General features: G+C 46.3%; 1 protein-coding gene across 2 annotated transcripts in view; it reads right to left on the bottom strand.

Annotated features, from left to right (window-relative positions):
* LOC130883365 (protein DDI1 homolog 2) overlaps positions 1-16,802 on the bottom strand; it is a 45,697-nt gene extending 28,895 nt beyond the window's left edge. For both annotated transcript variants that reach the window (XM_057783646.1, XM_057783648.1), the window contains exons 1-3: positions 16,436-16,802; positions 6,909-7,038; positions 1,389-1,625 (exon numbers count right to left, since the gene is read on the bottom strand). In XM_057783646.1, coding sequence (XP_057639629.1) covers positions 1,389-1,625; positions 6,909-7,038; positions 16,436-16,573 — 505 coding nt within the window. In that variant the 5' untranslated portion in view covers positions 16,574-16,802. The remainder of the gene's footprint in view (positions 1-1,388; positions 1,626-6,908; positions 7,039-16,435) is intronic.
* Positions 16,803-19,937: the final 3,135 nt, after the last annotated feature.

Raw genomic sequence — 19,937 nt, 5'->3', positions numbered from 1 at the left:
CAAGAGGCTCTCTGAGGCCCTGGCCCACCTGCTGAAAAGCCAAGGAGAGACCCTGCTGCACACAAGGTGGATCCTATACTTGATGATATCTGAGCTTTCCTCCAGGTCTACATTTGAAATCCCACTTTAAAAAAGACTAAAAACAAGCCAGGTGTGGCAGAAGTTTGTGGACCAGTCTGGTTATCTGAATTTAATCCCTGTCTCCCCGAAGAGGCCAGGAGAACCAGCTCTTGAGAACTGCCCTCTACTATGGCTGTGGTGTGTGCTGTGACACCTATTCAAGATAAAACCTGAGTTCAGACCCCCAGAACCCACATAAAACCTGGTGCACCCATACAATCCGCATGCCAGGGCTTCTGTGGTGACAAAATCCCCCAGAAGCTCACAGACCAGCTAGCCTATTGTATACAGTGCAGTGACAAACAGCAGAGACCCTGCTCTCAAAAACAAGATGGAAGATGAGGACTGACAACCAAGGCTGTCCTTTGTTTGGTTGGTTGGTTGGTTTTTTTGGGGGGGTTCTTTTTTTTTTGTTTGTTTTTCGAGACAGGGTTTCTCTGTGGTTTTGGAGCCTGCCCTGGAACTAGCTCTTCTAGATCAGGCTGGTCTTGAACTCAGAGATCCGCCTATCTCTGCCTCCCAAGTGCTGGGATTAAAGGCGTGCGCCACCACCGCCCAGCGAGGCTGTCCTTGACATCCATATGCCAGCTGTGGCCACATAAATATAATTTAAAAAACAAACAAACTTTTTTTCCCCAACACATAGTCTTTTTTGTGTAGCCCTGAAACTTGCTCTGTAGATCAGGCTGGCCCTGGGGGAGGCAGAGGCAGGTGGATCTCTGAATTCAAGGCCAGCCTGGTCTACAGAGTGAGTTCCAAGACAGGCTCCAAAGCTACACAGAGAAACCCTGTCTTGAAAAACAAAGAAAGAATAAGAAGCTGGGCATAGTAGCACACATCTTTAATCACAACACTATGGAGGCAGAGGCCCAGGTGGACAAAGACTGCCCTAGGGGGCTGGAGACGGCTTTGTGGTTAAGAGCACTGCTTGCTCTTCCTAAAGGTGCTGAGTTCAACTCCCAGCAACCACATGGTGGCTCATAACCATCTGCAATAAAATCTGGTGCTCTCTTCTGGCCTGCAGGCATACATGCAGTCAGAACACTGTATATATAATAAATAAACTTTAAAAAAAAGAGACTGCCCTAAGGATCAAGATGACTTCAATTAAATACAAACATTATTGCCAATTACCCCAGTTTGAGATTACATTAATCACCTCTCATCAACAAGTAGCCTGCTCAAGACTCACAGCAGACAGCCAATGGACTCAAACAGCTGCCTTACACATTTGTCTGGTACAACTACTGACACACAAGGGAGCTTACCAAGATCTCCACTGAGCAGAGCTTCTGCCAGGGGCGGGTTACGCTCCTTCAGTAAGGACAGCTCGTGCGGGTTGGCCAGCAGCATGTCTCGGAGCAGGGCTGGGTTGTCCAAGCCTTGAGGAGACGATGCTGTTTCCCCAGGAGATGAGTGCTGAGCCTGCGCTCTGGGCAGCTGGCGCTGTTGGGGGTTTGATGTACCAGGCACAGCTATACTACTGAAGTCAATCCGGGGCAAGTCTGTTGAGATCAATCAATCAAGTTTACCCAAATGATGCATGCCATAAAAACAAGTGTTGAAGGAAACAACAAAGAGGCATTCGTCATTGACAACAGCAGCAAGTGGTAACTGTAAACGCTCCGTCTTTCCCCTTGCCCTTCCTCCAAGATGGTGCTGCAAGAGTAAATTAATAGGGAAAAATATGAGAGGGGAAGGGCTCACTGGAGAGACCACTCAGAGGTGCAGAAGACCACGGTTCAGTTTCCAGCACCCACATGGTGGGTCAAGATGACCTGCAACTTGGGTCCTAGGAACAGCCTACATCCTCTTCTGACCTCCACGAGGTCAGGCACACACATGGTGCACATACATACGTGCAGACACATTCACACACATTATTTAAAAAAAAAAAGATTAAAAAACTAAAAAAGAGGCAGGCATGGTGGTGTACACCTTTAATCCCAGCGCTCCAGAGGCAGAGATAAGCGGATCTCTGTAAGTTCGAGGCCAGCCTGGTCTACAGAGTGAGTTCCAGGACAGACTCCAAAGCTACACAGAGAAACACTGTCTTGAAAAACCAAAAAACAGCCGGGCGGTGGTGGCGCACGCCTTTAATCCCAGCACTTGGGAGGCAGAGGCAGGCGGATCTCTGTGAGTTCGAGACCAGCCTGGTCTACAAGAGCTAGTTCCAGGACAGGCTCCAAAACCACAGAGAAACCCTATCTCGAAAAACCAAAAAAAAAAAAAAAAAAAAAAAACCCAAAACGAAACAAACAAACAACAACAACAACAAAAAAAAACAACCAAACAAACCAAAAGAGAGAGAGAGAGAAAAAAGAATTCAGAATCAGGTTCAGCACGCCAAAGTCCTGTGCCCACTCCCCAACACCCCATAAACGATATGAGGTGAGGCAAAAGGACTACAAATTCAAGATAATCCGATACGTAGCAGATTTCTGTCTACCGCGGGGATATATGAGTCTCTGTCTCGTATAAGCAAACATAAAAACTTATGCCTGTCTCAGTAACTGCAACTGCCTAATTCTAGATATGCTCTTCTAAAACAATTTTATCGTAGGCATAGTGGTGTAGGCTTTTAATCCCAGCACTCAGGAAGCAGAGGTAGGGTTTATCTTTGTGACTCTGAGGCCAGCCTGATCTACACAGTGAATTCTAGGATAGATAGCCAGGGCTATATAAATACTCCCCCAAAATAAATAAATACATAAAAACTACTAATTAAAGATGTGAGCATGTGTTCCAGTGCACACCTGCTGTCTTCGTCACTGTTCTAGTACTGTAAAGAGACACCATGACCATGCCAAGAGAACATGTAACTGGAGACTTGCTTATAGTGTGAGAGGTTTAGTCCATTACCATCATGGCAGGGAGCATGGCAGCATGTTGGAACAGTAGTTGAGAGCTACATCCTGATCCATAGGCAGAGGGAGAGACTCTGGGCTTGGCCAGGGCTTTATGAAACCTCAAAGCCAGTGACATACTTCCTTTAAAAGGTAACAAATCCTAATCCTTCTAATCCTTTCAAACAGTTCTACTCCCCAGCTAAACATTCAAATATATGAGCCCATGGGGGACATTTATATTCAAGCCACCCAATAAATTATCTTCTGCCACCTTAATGTGGGTTCTTGGGTTCAAACTCAGGTTGCCAGGCTTGTACAGGAAGTACCTTTACCCTCTGAGGCATCTTACTGGCCCTACATATGTTCTTTTTGTTTTCTTTTGTTTTGTTTTTTTGAGACAAGGTTTCTCTGTATAGCTTTGGAGCCTGTCCTGGAACTCATTTTGCAGACCAGACTGGCATTGAACTCCTGTCTCTGCCTCTAGAGTGCTGGGCTTAAAGGTGTGCACCACCACTGCACGGCTCTACATAAGGTTCTTTTTTTTTTTTTTAATATTTATTTATTTATTATGTATACAGTATTCTGTCTGTCTGTGTCTGCAGGCCAGAAGAGGGCACCAAACCCCATTACAGATGGTTGTGAGCCACCATGTGGTTGCTGGGAATTGAACTCATGACCTTTGGAAGAGCAGGCAATGCTCTTAACCACTGAGCCATCTCTCCAGCCCCTACATAAGGTTCTTAATAGATACCCAGGGTTGGAGAGATGGCTCAGTGGTTAAGAGCACTGGCTGTTCTTCCAGAGGTCCTGAGTTCAATTCCCAGCACCCACATGATGGCTCTCGACCATGCCTAACTCCATTTCAAGAGCTCTGACGTCCTCCTCTGCAGTCCTGTGCAGGCACACATGTGGTGCATATATTTACTCTAGATCCTATAATTAGAATTACAGACAGTTGTCAGCTGTCATGTTGGTACTGGGATTGAACTTAGGTCCCTGGAAGAGCAGCCAGTGCTCTTGACCTCAAAGCCATCTCTCCAGCCCCTAACATGCTACTCTGTTGAAAAGTCTGGACACTTGGAGTAAAGAAAACTGTATGGATCAAGTGAACAGCACAAACATTTCATGTCAAATTCTGAACATCTAAGCACTGCCTGAGGAAATCTGAGGAGGTTCTCTGTACTTCTTTGAATTTACAATTTCATCTGTGCATCCCAGACAAACAAGGTCCTGGGAAGTAAGTGGGCATAATTGTTTTACAGGACAGAAGAAATGAAGAGGAGTTTTTTATCTCAGGTTCTAGACTGTTCTAGAGCTTCATCTTCACACAGGAGACCATACAATGTCGGACTCTGTTGCCATGAAATACCAGAACAGTACACAAGGACAGGAAGCACACTTTTGGTGTGTAAGGGAAACCACTGAATCACTACTAGGATTCAGCTGAACAGAGAGTAGAGCTATACAATTCTGTGAATAATCACAACCACTGAACTGTATCCTTTAAAAGGGGGAATCATGGTTGTGTGGACTTTATTTCAATAAATCTGCTTAGTAAAAGAAAGGTGACAGCTATGGTGGCTTATGCATGTAACCCCAGCATGACAAAGGCAGAGACAAGAGGACTGGGAGCTTGAGGCAAGCCTGTCTCCAAAAAAAAGAGACAAACTAAAACAAACTAGAGCCAAAATGAGACAATGGCCCTGAAAAAAAAAATTCACATTATGTTCAACCCTAAAACTTATTTAATAACCAGCCTTGTCCAGAGTCTGGACTATCCTGAAGCCCTTTGTGTATCAACTACAAAAAGGGAAAGCTTAAACTCAGGTATAAGGTTTCAGCCTCACATGTGGGCTCAACCAGTCATTGTCTTAAAACAGAGGCCAGTTGTCAGTCAGTGTGTGTGTTGAAAAGAGTCACGTGGGACAAAACATTTAAGCAATGGAAAGGTGAGGGAATGGCAGACTCCCTGGGGAGCTGCTGTCCTTACCAACCACCAAATCACACGGGTGGGGCCACCTCTGCTGCTGAAGAAACTTATCTCCACTTGCCAGTCGATATACTTCAGAACTCTGAAAACCTTGTCCACTTCATAACCCAGATCTCCACGCATACCCCTCCCCTCACAGCAACCTAACTGCGATGTTGTTCATATACCAACAGTGAAGAAAAAATAAAACATACAAACAAAACTACTACGGCGACTCTCTAGTACCGACTACCTCACAAAGTACCCAAGCGAAGATCTGGTTTTTCCCGATGAACAAACTCCAACTGCTATTCTTCCTAAAGCAGGAGGAGCCCAAGGGACGGATTGAAATCCGGAACTGGTATAGCGAGACTGAAGATGTCTAGGAGTCTGAATGAAGCAGTGTGCTCCAGGCTGCAGTCTGCTGACCCTAACACCTGTCAATCCAGTACCACACCCTTTAAAGGCAGGAGACCTGGAGGCTAAATACTATCTGAAATTTTTCACCAAAATATGGCAGGCAGCAGGGAAAAGAAGTCACATTTCATCACATAGCCCACATCAGGGCTTGGGAGCTGAGTCATGAGAGCAGCTGAAGGAAGCTACAGGCCCTCTCAGCATCAAGCACATATGTGCCCGCTCCCACACAGTCCTGCATATTCTAGACACAGAAATCTAAATGCAGGATCCAGACTATGAACACCAAGCTGGCTGGATGTGTGGGTGCATGCCTGTAATTTCAGCCCTCGGGAGTCTGGAGGCCAGCCTGGGTCACACAAAAAGTTCCATGGCTGTTCTGGGTTTGAAACAAAACAAAAAGCCACGGGGTCTGGAGCCATAGTTCAGTGGTTAAAAGATTTTTGATGGCTCCAAGCACACATGTAAGGTAGCTAAATTACAATTCTGGGGGCTCTAATGCCTCTAATCTTTGTGGGCATCTGTATTCAGGTGTACAACACCCCCCCCACACGCGCACACAAAATTAAAAATAATAAACTCGGAGCCGGGCAGTGGTGGCGCACGCCTTTAATCCCAGCACTCGGGAGGCAGAGGCAGGCGGATCTCTGTGAGTTTGAGGCCAGCCTGGTCTACAAGAACTAGTTCCAGGACAGGAACCAAAAAGCTATGGAGAAACCCTGTCTCGAAAATAAAAAAAAAAAAAAAAAAATTAACTCAGTTCCAGAAGATCTGACATCCTCCTCTGGCCTCTACAGGAGCTGCATGCAATAGCATACACACAAAGAGGTAAAATACCCATACATACATATAAAAATATATTATTAAAGCCAGGCAGTGGTTGCGCACGCCTTTAATCCCAGCACTCGGGATACAGAGACAGGTGGATCTGCTCTATAGAGCGAGTTCAAGGACAGGTTTATAAGCTACAGAGAAATCCTGTAAAAAAAAAAAACCAATCCCTTCCCCACCCCCAAAAAATTCTTTATGGCAGGGTGGTGGCTGTGCAAGTCTTTACTCTCAGCATTGGGGAGGCAGAGGCAGGTGGCTTTCTGTAAGTTCAAGGCCAGCCTGGTCTACAGAGTGACTTCCAGAACAGCCAGAGCTGTTACACAGAAAAACTTTGACTTGGAAAAATAATAACAAACAAAAAAAAAACCCCACAAAAACATTTACAAAATTCCCCATTCCGAATGGCACATCAAGACTAATAGCAGTGTTAGGGAGGCATCCAAACCTGATGTTCCAACCACTTAAATCTGCCAGGTTTGGAGCAACAGAAAAAGCACCAATTCAATCACTTTTTATTTACTAGCTATGTGACTGTGATGACATCATTTAAGCCTGCATTTCATCTCTCGTTGAGGTAAAGCTGGGCTAATTATGACAACTACCTTGCTAAAGAGATGACTGATTTAGAAACCCAATGACCTGCCCAAAGTTATGTGGCAGGCAGGTGGCCTACACTCCCTTATTCTGACACTGTATTAGAAGGTGATGAGCTTTGGTCTTACTTGAGAACTGCACTGGAGGGCGAGGGTCCGCATTCTCCTTCTGCCGTAAAATCACAACATCGCCATCTTTCAAGCCGTAAGAAGCCAGGGATCTGTGGTTGTCAGTGAGAGGTCTTTCTGCATAGACAATCTGCAAGGGAAGATCCGGTGGTATAAAGTGTGGAAAAGCAACATGGTACCACTTTCTTCTTCATCATGTTCCCTGCTCAAGACCCTTCCATGCGTTCTCATTATGCCTAGAAGGAAATCCAAAGCCCTGCCTGTCTCCTACTAGGCCCAAAGGATTTGGCTGACAGCCGCTTCTGACCTCATCCCACTGCTGTCCAACGAGACACACCACCTTCCCCTCATGCTCTGTTTCTTTCTCTACCTGAGGACCATTCTTCCTCCTGTCACTTGGTTTAGGTCTCTTATCAAACATTATTTCAGTGCTCTTCCCTAAAGCCACATCTAAAGTGAACCCTGGACATGGGCTATGGGTGGAGCTCAATGACAGCATCTCTCTCACACCCACGAGGCCCTGGGTTCTAGCCCGAACAACACAATGTATTTTGTAATAGACTACTTTCCTCACTAATATGCTACACGTTGATCTGGTCAACTACAATGTACGCTATGTGGAACAATGATTTTGTTCAGCTGCCCATCAGCTTAGGACAAAGCCTGGTATATAATGACTGCCCAGAAATCTACTTAAGCAAAGGATGGGCTGATTCATATAGCAGGGAATTTAGCTTCCATTCTGAGCAACCAGGGAAGTAGGGATGACATATTCTGGCTATGTCTGCTACAAGGCAAATAATGTACACTTTTAGCTAATGTACACTTTTAGCTATCTAGTCATGGTAGCACATGCCTGTAACTCCAACACTAGGAGGCCAAGGCAAAAAACTACCTCGAGTACCAGGTCAGCCAGGGCTACAGTGAGATAGTGTCTCAAAAAAACCCACAAAACTAAACCCATTATATACGGAACAACAATAATCACAGAACAAGTCATGAATGGGGTGCGTGTGGAAATGATGTAAACACAGTACTCAAGGATCAAGTTCTCAAAAAAAGCAAATAAAAAGTTTAAAAAACAAAACATCGTTTAAAAATCTGAGAAAGAAATGGCTCAATGGTTAAGAACACTGACTGCTCTTCTAGAGAACCTGGGTTCAATTCCCAGCACCCACACGACAGCCCTACAACTGTCTGTAACTCCAGGATCTGACACCCACACACAAACACACACAGGCAAAACACCAATGCACATAAAATAAAAATAAATCAGTAAAGAAATGAAGGGAGGGAGAGAAAGAAAGAAAGGAAGGAAGGAAGGAAGGAAGGAAGGAAGGAAGGAAGGAAGGAAGGAAGGAAGGAAGGAAGGAAGGAAGGAAGAGAAGCCGGGCGGTGGTGGTGCACGCCTTTAATCCCAGCACTCGGGAGGCAGAGACAGGCGGATCTTTGTGAATTTGAGGCCAGCCTGGTCTACAAGAGCTAGTTCCAGGACAGGCTTCGTAGCTACAGAGAAACCCTATCTTGAAAACAAAAAACAAAACAAGACAAAAACAAAAAAGAAATTCAGGATGACAGAGAATTGTGTGACTACAGTAACTGACGGGAACAGAGTGCAGTCGGCAGGGATCCACACACTGGCAGGCCTTTCTTCTGCCATCCTCCAAGTTTCACTGCTCTCATGTTGATGAGAGAAAACTAACACGAAAGAAAAACATGCTGAGCTAAGTCCTATTAACAGAAATACTTTCAATGGGTCCAACACAGAAGCAGAGTGTACTTGTGGGAAGAATGGCACACATAGGAGTGAGGGTGGAAACACTGTCCCTATGTTCTCATGTACTCCACGGGACACGCTGTGGCACACTTGGCACATCTTGCTCCCTAAGCGTTTGCCCTGTTCTGGGCCACAAACAAACTGAGCAACCTGAGCTGGTTACTAACTCAGCCAGGAACTCTAGGAGGGGCCTGTCACTAGGTGGGCCAGGAGTTAAATGTCCTGTGTCCAGCAGGCCACCAGGACTGATCATAGCAGATATTCCTTCCAGTTCTTTTTCCGTGCTGGGGGCTGAACCCAGGGCCTTGTACCTACTAGGCAATTTGTCTACCACAGCCTTCCTGCGCCTGTCCACATACGCTCTTGGCAAAGCTCCTGGGCACAGAACAGCAAACATCATTTACACCGGCCATCCTGAGCATATGCTGCCATTCTGCTCCTAATCTCATGGTGATACGGGCAAAAAAACCTAGTCCTCCAGAATGGAATCCTTCTGGAGACAAGAAAGCAGAACTTGCCTGTCCAATTTTACACGCTTTTTTGTTTGTTTGTTTTGTTTCTCAAGACAGGGTTTCTCTGTAGCTTTGGAGCCTGGCCTGGAACTAACTCTTGTAGACCAGGATGGGCTCGAACTCACAGAGATCCACCTGTCTCTGCCTCTGCGTCCTGAGTGTTGGGATTAAAGGTGTGTGCCACCACGGCCCAACCAATTTTACAAGTTTTATACGCTACTAAAAATGACTGCAACCATCACTACCACCTCGTCATGACACTCATCTAAGTGCATATCTCAAACTGATTCTTCTTTCTTTTTGGTAATACAATGAAGAACTGTACCACATATAATTTGTGGTGGTGAGTGGAAAACAACCATAAACCGGGGGCACAGGTTGAGGTGTACTGGGTGGCATCGACACAATTAAGCCACTGTGATGAGGTCACCAATAGCCCATGGCCTGCCTACCCTAGCCTCTCAGGTTCAGTGAGTCAGCTGCAATGTAGTTAAAGACACATGACTCGTCTCCCAAGGAAGACACACTTACTAGAAAATATGTTCATGTATAAAGAACCAAACTCAGGAAGATGAGAACAGTTTAGGGGATAAGGCTTGGTTCAGTAGGAGAGCGTCTGTCTGGCATGGAAAAGCTCAGCACAAGACTACTCAATTCTCTTCCAATGGGGCGTAACATTGAAACCCAAACTTAAAGAGCACCCTGCTACCACTGAGTGAAACTCTCCTGGGCTAACAAGTCCAGTTCCCATTCTCCCTCTTAACCCTTACACTGTCTCACGGAGTGTCACATTTTAACAAAAATCATTCGTCCAATTTTATGGATCAGAAGACACAGAGACCACACAGCTATAAAGAGACATGATGCGGGTGCTCTACGTGCTTGACATTAAAAATGGCATTCTTTTCTAGCACCCCAAAGTAGCCTCGGGAAATGGCTTCTAAGCCAGCCTTCCCTGATAAGGATCTAAACCTCTGCTGGCAGTGCCTGACTGCTTATGTGAAGCCCCTGGGTTCAAGTCTGAGTATGGGGTACGGGATACACACATAACCGTCCTTATTCGAAACACCAAGAAATACTGGGGTTGGGGGATGTCTGCAAAGGACGGGAAAATACTACAATGTTTAGCGTCTTCTTAATTGGCCTTTTTTTTTTCCCATTTTTTATTTTTTGATTTTTTTTTTTTTATGAGTATGAGCATTTAACTTTCATGTGCCTAAGTCTATTGCTTGTATGGCTGGTGCTGGAGGCCAGGAGTGTCTGATTCTCTAAAACTAGAATCGTAAATATGTGTGAGCCATCATGTGGGTGCTAAGAACTGAACCCAGCCCTCTGCAAGAGTAGCCAGTGCACCTTAACCACTCCAGCCCCAGTTTCTCACTGTTAAAAAGGATGGCAACAGAAGCCAAAAGAGGTGGTAACCCCAGCCTGGGGAGGCAGAGACAGGCAGATCTCTGTACTTTTCTGAGTTTGAAGCTAGCCTGTTCTACACAGAATTACAGGACAGCTCGAGTTATGTAGAGAAATCCTATCTCAAAAACAATCTGAGAGCCGGGCGGTGGTGGCGCACGCCTTTAATCCCAGCACTTGGGAGGCAGAGGCAGGCGGATCTCTGGAGTTCGAGACCAGCCTGGTCTACAAGAGCTAGTTCCAGGACAGGCTCCACAACCACAGAGAAACCCTGTCTCGAAAAACAAAAAAAAAAAAAAAAAAAAAAAAAAACAATCTGAGAGAGGGGAGGGTGAGAGGGAGAGAGAGAAGAAAGGGACGGCGATATGACTCAAGCTCTAACAGTCACTGACATCAGGCATATATAATGCATGCACGTTATGGAATCTCTGACTCCATTTCCTCAAAAATGGGTGGGTTCGTTACTTGGGCATTGACGTCTATTTGGCCCTGATTTCAAAGCAAAAAAAAGGACACAGGAAGATATGTCCTAAGAACATGCTTCCAATGACCTTCCTCCTCCAACTAGACTCCACTACCTTTTACCACCTCCCAATAATTCCATATTACAAATTCATCAAAGCATTAGTTAATCCATAGGTTAGGCCAGAGCCCCAGGATGAAACTGTCTCTGAAAAACGCCACCATAGACACATTTGGAGATGTAATTCACTAATCCCCCAGGAAGCCTAATTCAGTTGTGCTAACAACAAAATCAGCCACCACACCGGGTAGAGAGCAAATATCCACAAGAATGAAATCCAGCAGGTTTAAGTAGGACATGAAGACTGTAATCCCAGGACCTGCAAGGATAAAGAAGGAAGGCTGGGGCTAAGGGCAGCCTGAGCTATTGAAACCCTAGCTCAAAAAACTCTAAGAAATGTGATTATTTTACATTTTAAGTCCTTAAGTAAATCACCCAGTACAGGCCAGGCATGATGGTACAGTCTGTAATCCCAGCACTTGGGAGGCAGAGGCAAGAGGACACGTGGTCCAACAAACAAACCCATTCACCTCCCAACTCAATATCTCAATATGAGTATGACCAGATCAACAACCTCTAGTCTCCCCACCACCCAAACAAAAGGCAAGCTGGCAATGGCACGGGCACAGTGCTCTACCACATCTGTCCCCGACCTCAGAAACTAGTGTGGAAAACCTGAGCCCGAGCCCCGCCCTGCCAGTCAGAAGAGGGCACAACAGAAGTCTACACTTTTAGGTGTGGATCTGCAGACCTGACGCAGCAGCTGGTGTTCACACCCAGGGAGTGTTAGAATCCAACTTTCAGATGAGAGTCCGACCTTAACACCTAGCTACAAGCTCAAAAATACAACTCGAGAACCTTTAAGCATGACACCAAATGTCTTCTGGTCTCTGAAAGAGAGCCTTCAATTAACGGGGTGGGCGGGGTCACTTCTTTCTTTCCTACAGTGCTGGCAATGTGCAGTAGGCAAGCACTCTACCAGAGCTAGCCCCAACCCAGTAGATTTTTGTTTTGAAACAAGGTCTCACTACTTCCTATGTAGACCAGGCTATCCTAGAACTCACAGATCCACCTGTGTCTGCCTGTCTCCCAAGTGCCAGGATTAAAGGTGTGAACCACCACACTCAGCATTCCAACAAGAACTGTTGTTTTTTTGAGACAGGTTCTCAACACGTAGTCTTGGCTGGCCTGAAACCCTCAATGAAGACCAGGCTGGCCTTGAACTGTGGTTTCAAATAACATTAACAAACAAAAAACTAACCAAACAAACACCCAAACTGCAGTTATGAGTTACGGGTTATGAGGAATAAGCGAGTGGCTGCATTCTTTATTCTTTTCTGTGTTACAACCTTTCTATCACAACTATTCAGAATTTACCAGAGGTGGGGGCCCCCCGAGGGGAGACTATGAATTACTTAAGGAAATAAACACACCAAAACTAGCCACAATAGAAACTTTCAGTTCCCATGGTCTAAAATAGCATTTTTGTAAACCATGTAAGCTGTACAAAAGTGGCATTTCCAGGGTCACGGTTGCTAGCTGCCACTTAAACATAGCTTTCATTGAGGGGCCTTCCATTCTGTACAGGCTTGTACTCCATACCACCTATACAAGTAAATTAGTTTCAAAACCACCCAGACATTTAACATGAAGATAAGTTCTGATAATTGTTTGAGGTCGGCCCAGTCAAGTCTGCATCAAAGCCTGCCTGGCTGCCAAGCCCACACTTGCACGGCAGGAGAACATGTCCTGCTTTAATCACAGCAAAAGTGGAGACGGTTTCTATTCTAAATTTATTGTCACTGCCTCAGAACTACTATAATGAGATTGAGCACAGATGATGCTGATGAAAGGTGGAGCTCTAAACAGTGCTCCCTGGGTGAGTACAGGTATAGCCTGAGAATTCTTATTTCTATTTATTTTTTTGTTTTTTAAATTTGACTTATGTATGTGTACTTTGCCCATGTGTATGTATATGTACTATGTGTATTGTCTAGTGCCCACAGAGGTCAGAAGAGGGTGTTGGATCCCATGGAACTAGAGTTACAGATGGTTGTGAGCCACTGTGTGGGTGCTGGGAATCAAACCCCTGTAAGGACAACAAGTGCTCTTAGTCAGTAACTGTCTCTTCAGTCCCATTTCCATGTAGTCTTGTTTATTCTTTTGGAGAGGTGGGGGATTGAGACAGGGTTTCTCTGTGTAGTACTTGATATCCTGAAACTTGTTCTGTAGAGCAGATTAGCCTGGAACTCATAGAGATCCACCTGCCTCTGCCTCCCAAGTTCTGGCATTAAAAGCATTGGCCAACACTCCCCCCTTATTTTATCCTTGAGTTCTACTCTGCATATATAATGCACATGATTACTCAATGTATATATGTACACAATGTAACTGACGTATAGTATATGCACATATATAACTGTGTACATAGCTGTAACTGCTATGCACCACACAAGAAAATATGCACGTGTCTAGTGCCTAAAACAGCCACTTTTGTAATTTATGTACAAGGTACTGTGAGCATGATCTGAACCACTTTACTTATGGAGATACAAATTATTACATGAGGATAATAAATTTAGAACAGAAACCATCTCCACCTGTACATGTGATTAAAGTGAAACACATTCTATCTCAGTGCAAGTGTGACTCGGTAGCCAAGCAGCTCTGTAAAATTCATACATGTTTGGACACCTGTGGTGTGAAGTCAGAAACAGGTGAAGGAATGGGGATGGAAAAAACTAAAGCCCAATGAAGTAAACAGCCAGAAAGAAATCTGAGAGGAAGGGACAAGTTAGAAAAACTGGTTGGGGAGCTCAAATAAGAAATGACTGGGGAAAATAAAAACCAAACCAAACAAACAAATGATAATGTTTAAGATCCGACGAAAGGAAGTGACTTTAGTGTCTGGGGCGGATCCTGTTCCTGCCTGTGGGGGCTAGCCAGCAAGCCAGACAAGCGACCCCCAGAGTGCTTAAAAATCCGCTCTTAAAATAGACACTACTGTTGTCAGGTTACATAGAGCCGACAGCACTAACTTGAAAAACAGGGCGCTGTTTACAGCTATTTAATACAGGCTTAACACTAGTTGGAGCACACTAATTTGTGTTGGGAAGAAAGTAAATACCAAATGTTGATGCCAACAGTGGAAGAATTTGGAGCTCGCCTAATTGTTCAAGTAGCACCCCTAAAGTCCCCAAGTGGCAGATGACAGTGCCCTCTTTAACCCTACAATTATCTTTCAATCTGATACCCTAATTTACTAAAAATTTTACTGACATCTGAGTGACACAGGCGTGGGAGTGCACCTATAACCCAGGCGTAGAATGCTTCTCTCTCTCTCTCTCTCTCTCTCTCTCTCTCTCTCTCTCTCTCTCTCTCTCTCTCTCTCTCTCACACACACTCACACACACACACACACACACACACAGAGTGCATGTGGGCACTATGGGAAAAGAAACAATGTCAACTTCTGTTCACTCTCAAGTCCTACTAACAAATTCAACTTAAAATTATTCCCAATCAGCTTGCAATTATAACTTGGGTAATCAAACAGCCACATAAAAAACGATGTGGGGGGGACTTCAAAAACTGAATAGGGCCGGGCGTGGTGGCGCACGCCTTTAATCCCAGCACTTGGGAGGCAGAGGCAGGCGGATCTCTGTGAGTTCGAGACCAGCCTGGTCTACAAGAGCTAGTTCCAGGACAGGCTCCAAAACCACAGAGAAACCCTGTCTTGAAAAACCAAAAAAAAAAAAAAAAAAAACTGAATAGGCTAGGCTGGGCATGGTAGTGTACACTTGCATGTGATCCAGCAGTCCAGGAGCCTGGGGCAGGATGAATGTTGTCTGAGGTCAGCCTTGGCCCCTTAGTTAAGACCTCCTCTCAAAAAAACGAAACAGCTGGTTGTGATAGCTCTAGCCTGGGACACCGAGTGAAGGGATCTGTATGAGTTTAGATGGAAGCCAATGATTTATACAGTGAGACCCTGACTCAAAAATCAACCAATCGCTGGGTGGCGGTGGCGCACACCTTTAATTCCAGCACTCAGGAAGCAGAGGTCAGTGGATGCGTGTGAGCTCCAGGCCAGCCTGATCTATAGAGCAATTTCCAGGGCAACACAGAGAAACCCTGTCTTGAAACCCCCATCAAAAATCAATCAATCAATTGATTCTCTAAAAGGCTGATATCCCCCCTCCCCACAATCTCTTTGGTCTTAGTTTGCCACTGCCATGAGTATGAGGCGGACCAACAGGAACTGAGTCCTAGGTTTTTGTGGGTGAATTTTTCTATAGAAATTGGGGGAACTGTTTAATCCCTACCTTTTGCCAGACTGCATGTGAGTGACACCTTGTTCCCTAAAACAGATCCTTCCAGAAACAGTTGTATGCCAAGGTTCTAAGTTCACATTGTGCAAAGGAATCACGCGTCTCAACAAAATATTGACACGTTTGCCATAAGTCAGGGCAGAACAAGCAGTAGTTGGGCAATAGTTTCTGGAACTATTTCATAACTGCAGAAGGAAATCCAGATTTACATTCTGAGGCCTTGGGAGTCGTCTACAATTTTCTAATGTTTGGACTACGCCCAACAAGGCCCACTTTTGGTACAATCTTAAGAGTTTTAGTGCAAAGGCTACAGAGCAGTCCACCTATTCTGTTTGACAAAGACTACTGAGAGCTCCAAAGCATTTTGAGGATGTATTTTCTTATTAAAACATAAGAGGGACTGAACGCCATGCCACCGAGTCCCACGGAGGTCTTCAGACAGTAGGTCATTTTCAAGCCTATATCCTTCGAAAGCACTGAGCTTTTTTGAACTGACCCAACTGAACGGGGACCAGAGAGGAGGAAGGCTTTGGCCTGGGAAGCAGACTGAGTTGACCTAACCATCGCTTTAAAAAAAATAATAATAAACTAACCAGAAACGCATGCATTTCTAGCGACGTCAAAGGCAGAGGCAGAGCGAGTCTCAAACTTTTCCCCTCACTTTCAACTACAGATATGTGTGTTCCCTGGTAAACTGCGCATACTGAAGGAGGAACTCGGTACAAATAAGCAAACCCCAGACCAGTGTCTATCTCCCAGTGATCCAAACTGGTATTTCTGGTCGGAGAAGCAGGAGGTACGTGATGAGGATCCAGGGCTCCCGAGGGCCAGAAGGTGGGGAGGGGTGCCCACCCGTGCACGTGTCCCCCTCGCTGCAGTGGGTGCATCTCCGGGCAGCTGCAGGACTCGGACCCAGTCGCCCCCCCCAACTCCCCGGCCGCAGCGGCTGGAGGCCCCGCTCGCTGCCCCTGGCGTACCTGGCTCTCGGCGGCGGGGATGCCGGACTCCAGCTCGCACAGCGCGCGGAAGTTATGCAGCTCGAAGTCGGCGTCGACCTGGAGGGAAAAGGTCACCTCGGAGAGGTCCCTCCGCACACAGTACACGGTGAGCAGCATGGCCCGGGCCCGACCCGGCTCGGCTCGGCCCGGCCTGGGCGCTGGGCGGAGGGCAGGCGGTGGCGGGGGGTGGGAGTGGGCTGCCGGGAGCTGCGGGAGGGCGGCGGGCGCGGGCTGCTCGCTCCCTCGCTCCTTCCCTCCCTCACACGCGCACAGTGACTCACTCGCTCCCGCCCTCTGCAGCCAGCACGGCCGCCGCCACCCGCCTGCGAGGCCGTCTGTCTGCCGGCCTGCCTCCCACCGCTGCCGTCAAGCGCGGGCCGCCCGGCGCCCCGCCCCGCTGCAACGCGGCTGCCGTAAAGCGCCTCTGGCTGCGGCCGCCTTCGCGACACGCGGCGTGTGGGGCGGGGCTGGGGGGGCCGTGGGGGAGGAATCCGGGGGTGGGGAAAACCCACTATTGGTTGATTTAGTAACTGAAGCCGGAGTACTCCACGATCTCAGTTATTCAAGCAACAGGCACCTACTGTGCGGGCATAAAAATGGAAGAAAGGCACGACTCCTTACCCTTAACTCTCCATCTGCTATGGGAAACTCAACCAAACATCTTTCTAACACAGATTTTTCAAAATGGAAATCGGCATTATAATATATTAACTTTTCGCCTTGGTAATTAAATGTAAGACGGAAACCCAAATCCTTCGTTTGATCCCTAGAGCTCACTTTGCTGTGCTCGGGCCCGCTTCTGTGCTGGCAGAAGCACCACTCAGTCCCCTTCTGCCTTAGTTACCTCACCCTCAGCCTCTGCAAATCTACCATCCAGCTGAGGAGCCTAACTGGGCAATCCCAGCCTACGAAAAGAAAGTACTTGGTAAATACTTGCTATTTTAAGGCCCTATTTAAGACCACCCAGTTCATACGAGGATATAGAGAGGAAGGCACAAGAATGATAAAAATTCATGCCGGGCTGGAGTGGTGGCGCACGCCTTTAACCCCAGCACTTGGGAGGCAGAGGCAGGTGAATCTATGTGAGTTCGAGGCCAGCCTGGTCTACAAAGTGAGTTCCAGGCTAGTCAAAGGTACAGGGAGAAACCCTGTCTCGAAAGACCAAAAAAAAAAAAAAAAAAAAGATAGAAATCCAAAATCTCCAGGAACACTAGGGTGGCCCACATTTATAATTTCAGCACTCAGGAGCAGAGGCTGGAGGATTACTGCAAATACAAGTTTTCCCTCCTGGCTTCACAGTGAACAGGCTGCCTTCTCTAACATAACAGGAAGGAAATAGGAAGCAAGATGGCTGCAGATGCCACAAGAACTTAAGTTTGTTTGCAGAGAAGGCAGACTTTTACAATACCAGAAGTGGGAAAACTGGGCCCCCAGGACAGTGATGCTACCAAGGACTGGGTGACAGAAAGCCCAACTACAGGGCAAATTAAAGTCAAATTGTAAAGAGCCTTTCAAAACGGAGTTGAGAAATGAGATTTCTGAGGACACCAGGTGCCCCGCAGGATGGGAGCTCAAATCACCTTCACGCTTGGATTGTGTCATCTGAAGGAGATAATTAACTTGTACCTAGATTTTCGTGGACATCAAGATGTTATTGTTGGATGAATCGTTTCTTGGAAAAAAATTAAATTTTGCCAGGTAGTTCTGGCACATACCTCTAATCTCAGGAGGCAGAGGCAGGAGGATCTCTGAATTCAAAGTCAACCTGCTCTACAGACTGAGTTCCAGGACAGCCAAGGCTACACAGAGAAAGCTTGTCTCAAAAAACAAAAGAATTTTTTTTTTTAAATTTTATATGTGTGGGTGCTTTGCCTGCGTGTACATCTGTGCTGTTGACGAGAGAGGGTGTCAGATTTCCCGGGACTAGAATCACTGACAGGTCTGAAATGACGTGGGTGCTGGGAATCAAACCAGATCTAGCCTCTGGAAGAGCAGCCAGTGCTCTGTCTGCTCAGCCATGCCTCTAGCAGACCCCTCCCTTTTTTGAGAGAGGGGCTCACTATGTAGCCCTGGAACTTGCTATGTAGGCCAGGCTGGTCTTGAACTTGTAGAGATCCACCTGTTTCTGTCTCCCAAGTGCTCAGATCAAAGGAATGCACCACCATACTGGCTTGAATGAATCCGTGACCTAGAGCCTTTCATACAACGCCAATTCTTTCCCAATTTCAATAGAGTTTCTCTACTCATCCATTTCAGTTCAAATTCTCCCCCTTCCTTATCTACATCATTGACTCTATTCTATGAACCCGTTACACCTCAGGTGTGATTCCTACAACTCCAAAGGAAGTCCTTTAGTTTCCTAGGTTTGGACTGATAGATGTTTTCGGGGCTTTACCAAATAAGGGTTTATTTTCTCACAGGCTAGGGGCCTGGACAGGCGGCTACTCCAGTTCAGTGGCTCAACGGTACAAGGGCCAGTACTTTCACTTTTTACCTCTAAGGATGTAACAATTCTTTTGGCCTTTCCCCAAAGATGGCAGTGTAGCTGGAATCGCCACACCGTGGGTCACTTTCTTGTCCGGGGTTGGCGTTTGCCTAGAAGCCTAGCAACAGATTATGGCTGGTGTCTTACTGGGTAGACCTGTGTCAAGAGCTACAAGGGAGGCTAGGAAAGCAGATGTTTAGCGTTTTCAACAAGCCTTAATGAACACTGCCTGGGAAAGGGGGTGGGGGGGTGAGGATGGTCTCAGGTAAAACATACGTGATGCTTTCTAAAGCAGAGCAGGTTAAAAATAGGTTTTAAGTTAGGCAGATGCAGCAAGATGTGGCTCAGCTGCTAGAGCATTCACCTGGCATGCTTGAAGCTCTGGCTTCACCCTCCTGCATTGCATACAATGCAACATGAGCACACATGCCTGGGATCCCAGACTCTGGAGGTGGAAGCAGGACAAGCGGAAGATCAAGACCATTCTCAGCTAAAAAGAGAGGTTGAGACCAGTGTGGCTTAGAAATTAAAAAAAAAAAAAGTCCCTACATTTGAATTATGGTGTAGACGGACTGTGCAAGTGACAGTTTGAACTGTGGTGTAGACTGACTCTGGGCAAGTGACATTGTATGGCTTCTGAGCTTAAGTCTGTCTGAATGGCATTTAACCTGATTCTCTTAGACAATTAGCTCTTGGGATCCAGTGAGGCTGCCCAAAATCTCTCTCGTAGTGAGACCACCATGGAGAAAAAACATAGCTATTCCAAGCAACCGCTTAACTGAGGACAAAGCTGCTCACCAGGAAAACCTAGCAGGTGTCTGAGTTTAAAACCTTCCAGATGGCACTCCGGAGGCAGAGGCAGGCATTCTCTGTGAGTTCGAGGCCAGCCTGGTCTACAAGAGCTAGTTCCAGGACAGGTTTTGTTTTTTTTTTTTTTTTTTTTTGGATTTTTGAGACAGGGTTTCTCTGTAGCGTTTTGGTTCCTGTCCTGGAACT

Source organism: Chionomys nivalis, chromosome 11 (genome assembly GCF_950005125.1).
Source record: "Chionomys nivalis chromosome 11, mChiNiv1.1, whole genome shotgun sequence".
In the NCBI taxonomy this organism is placed as follows: Eukaryota; Metazoa; Chordata; class Mammalia; order Rodentia; family Cricetidae; genus Chionomys; species Chionomys nivalis.
Note: the sequence above shows the minus strand (reverse complement) of the source record. Positions and strands in the feature narration are given on the sequence as shown.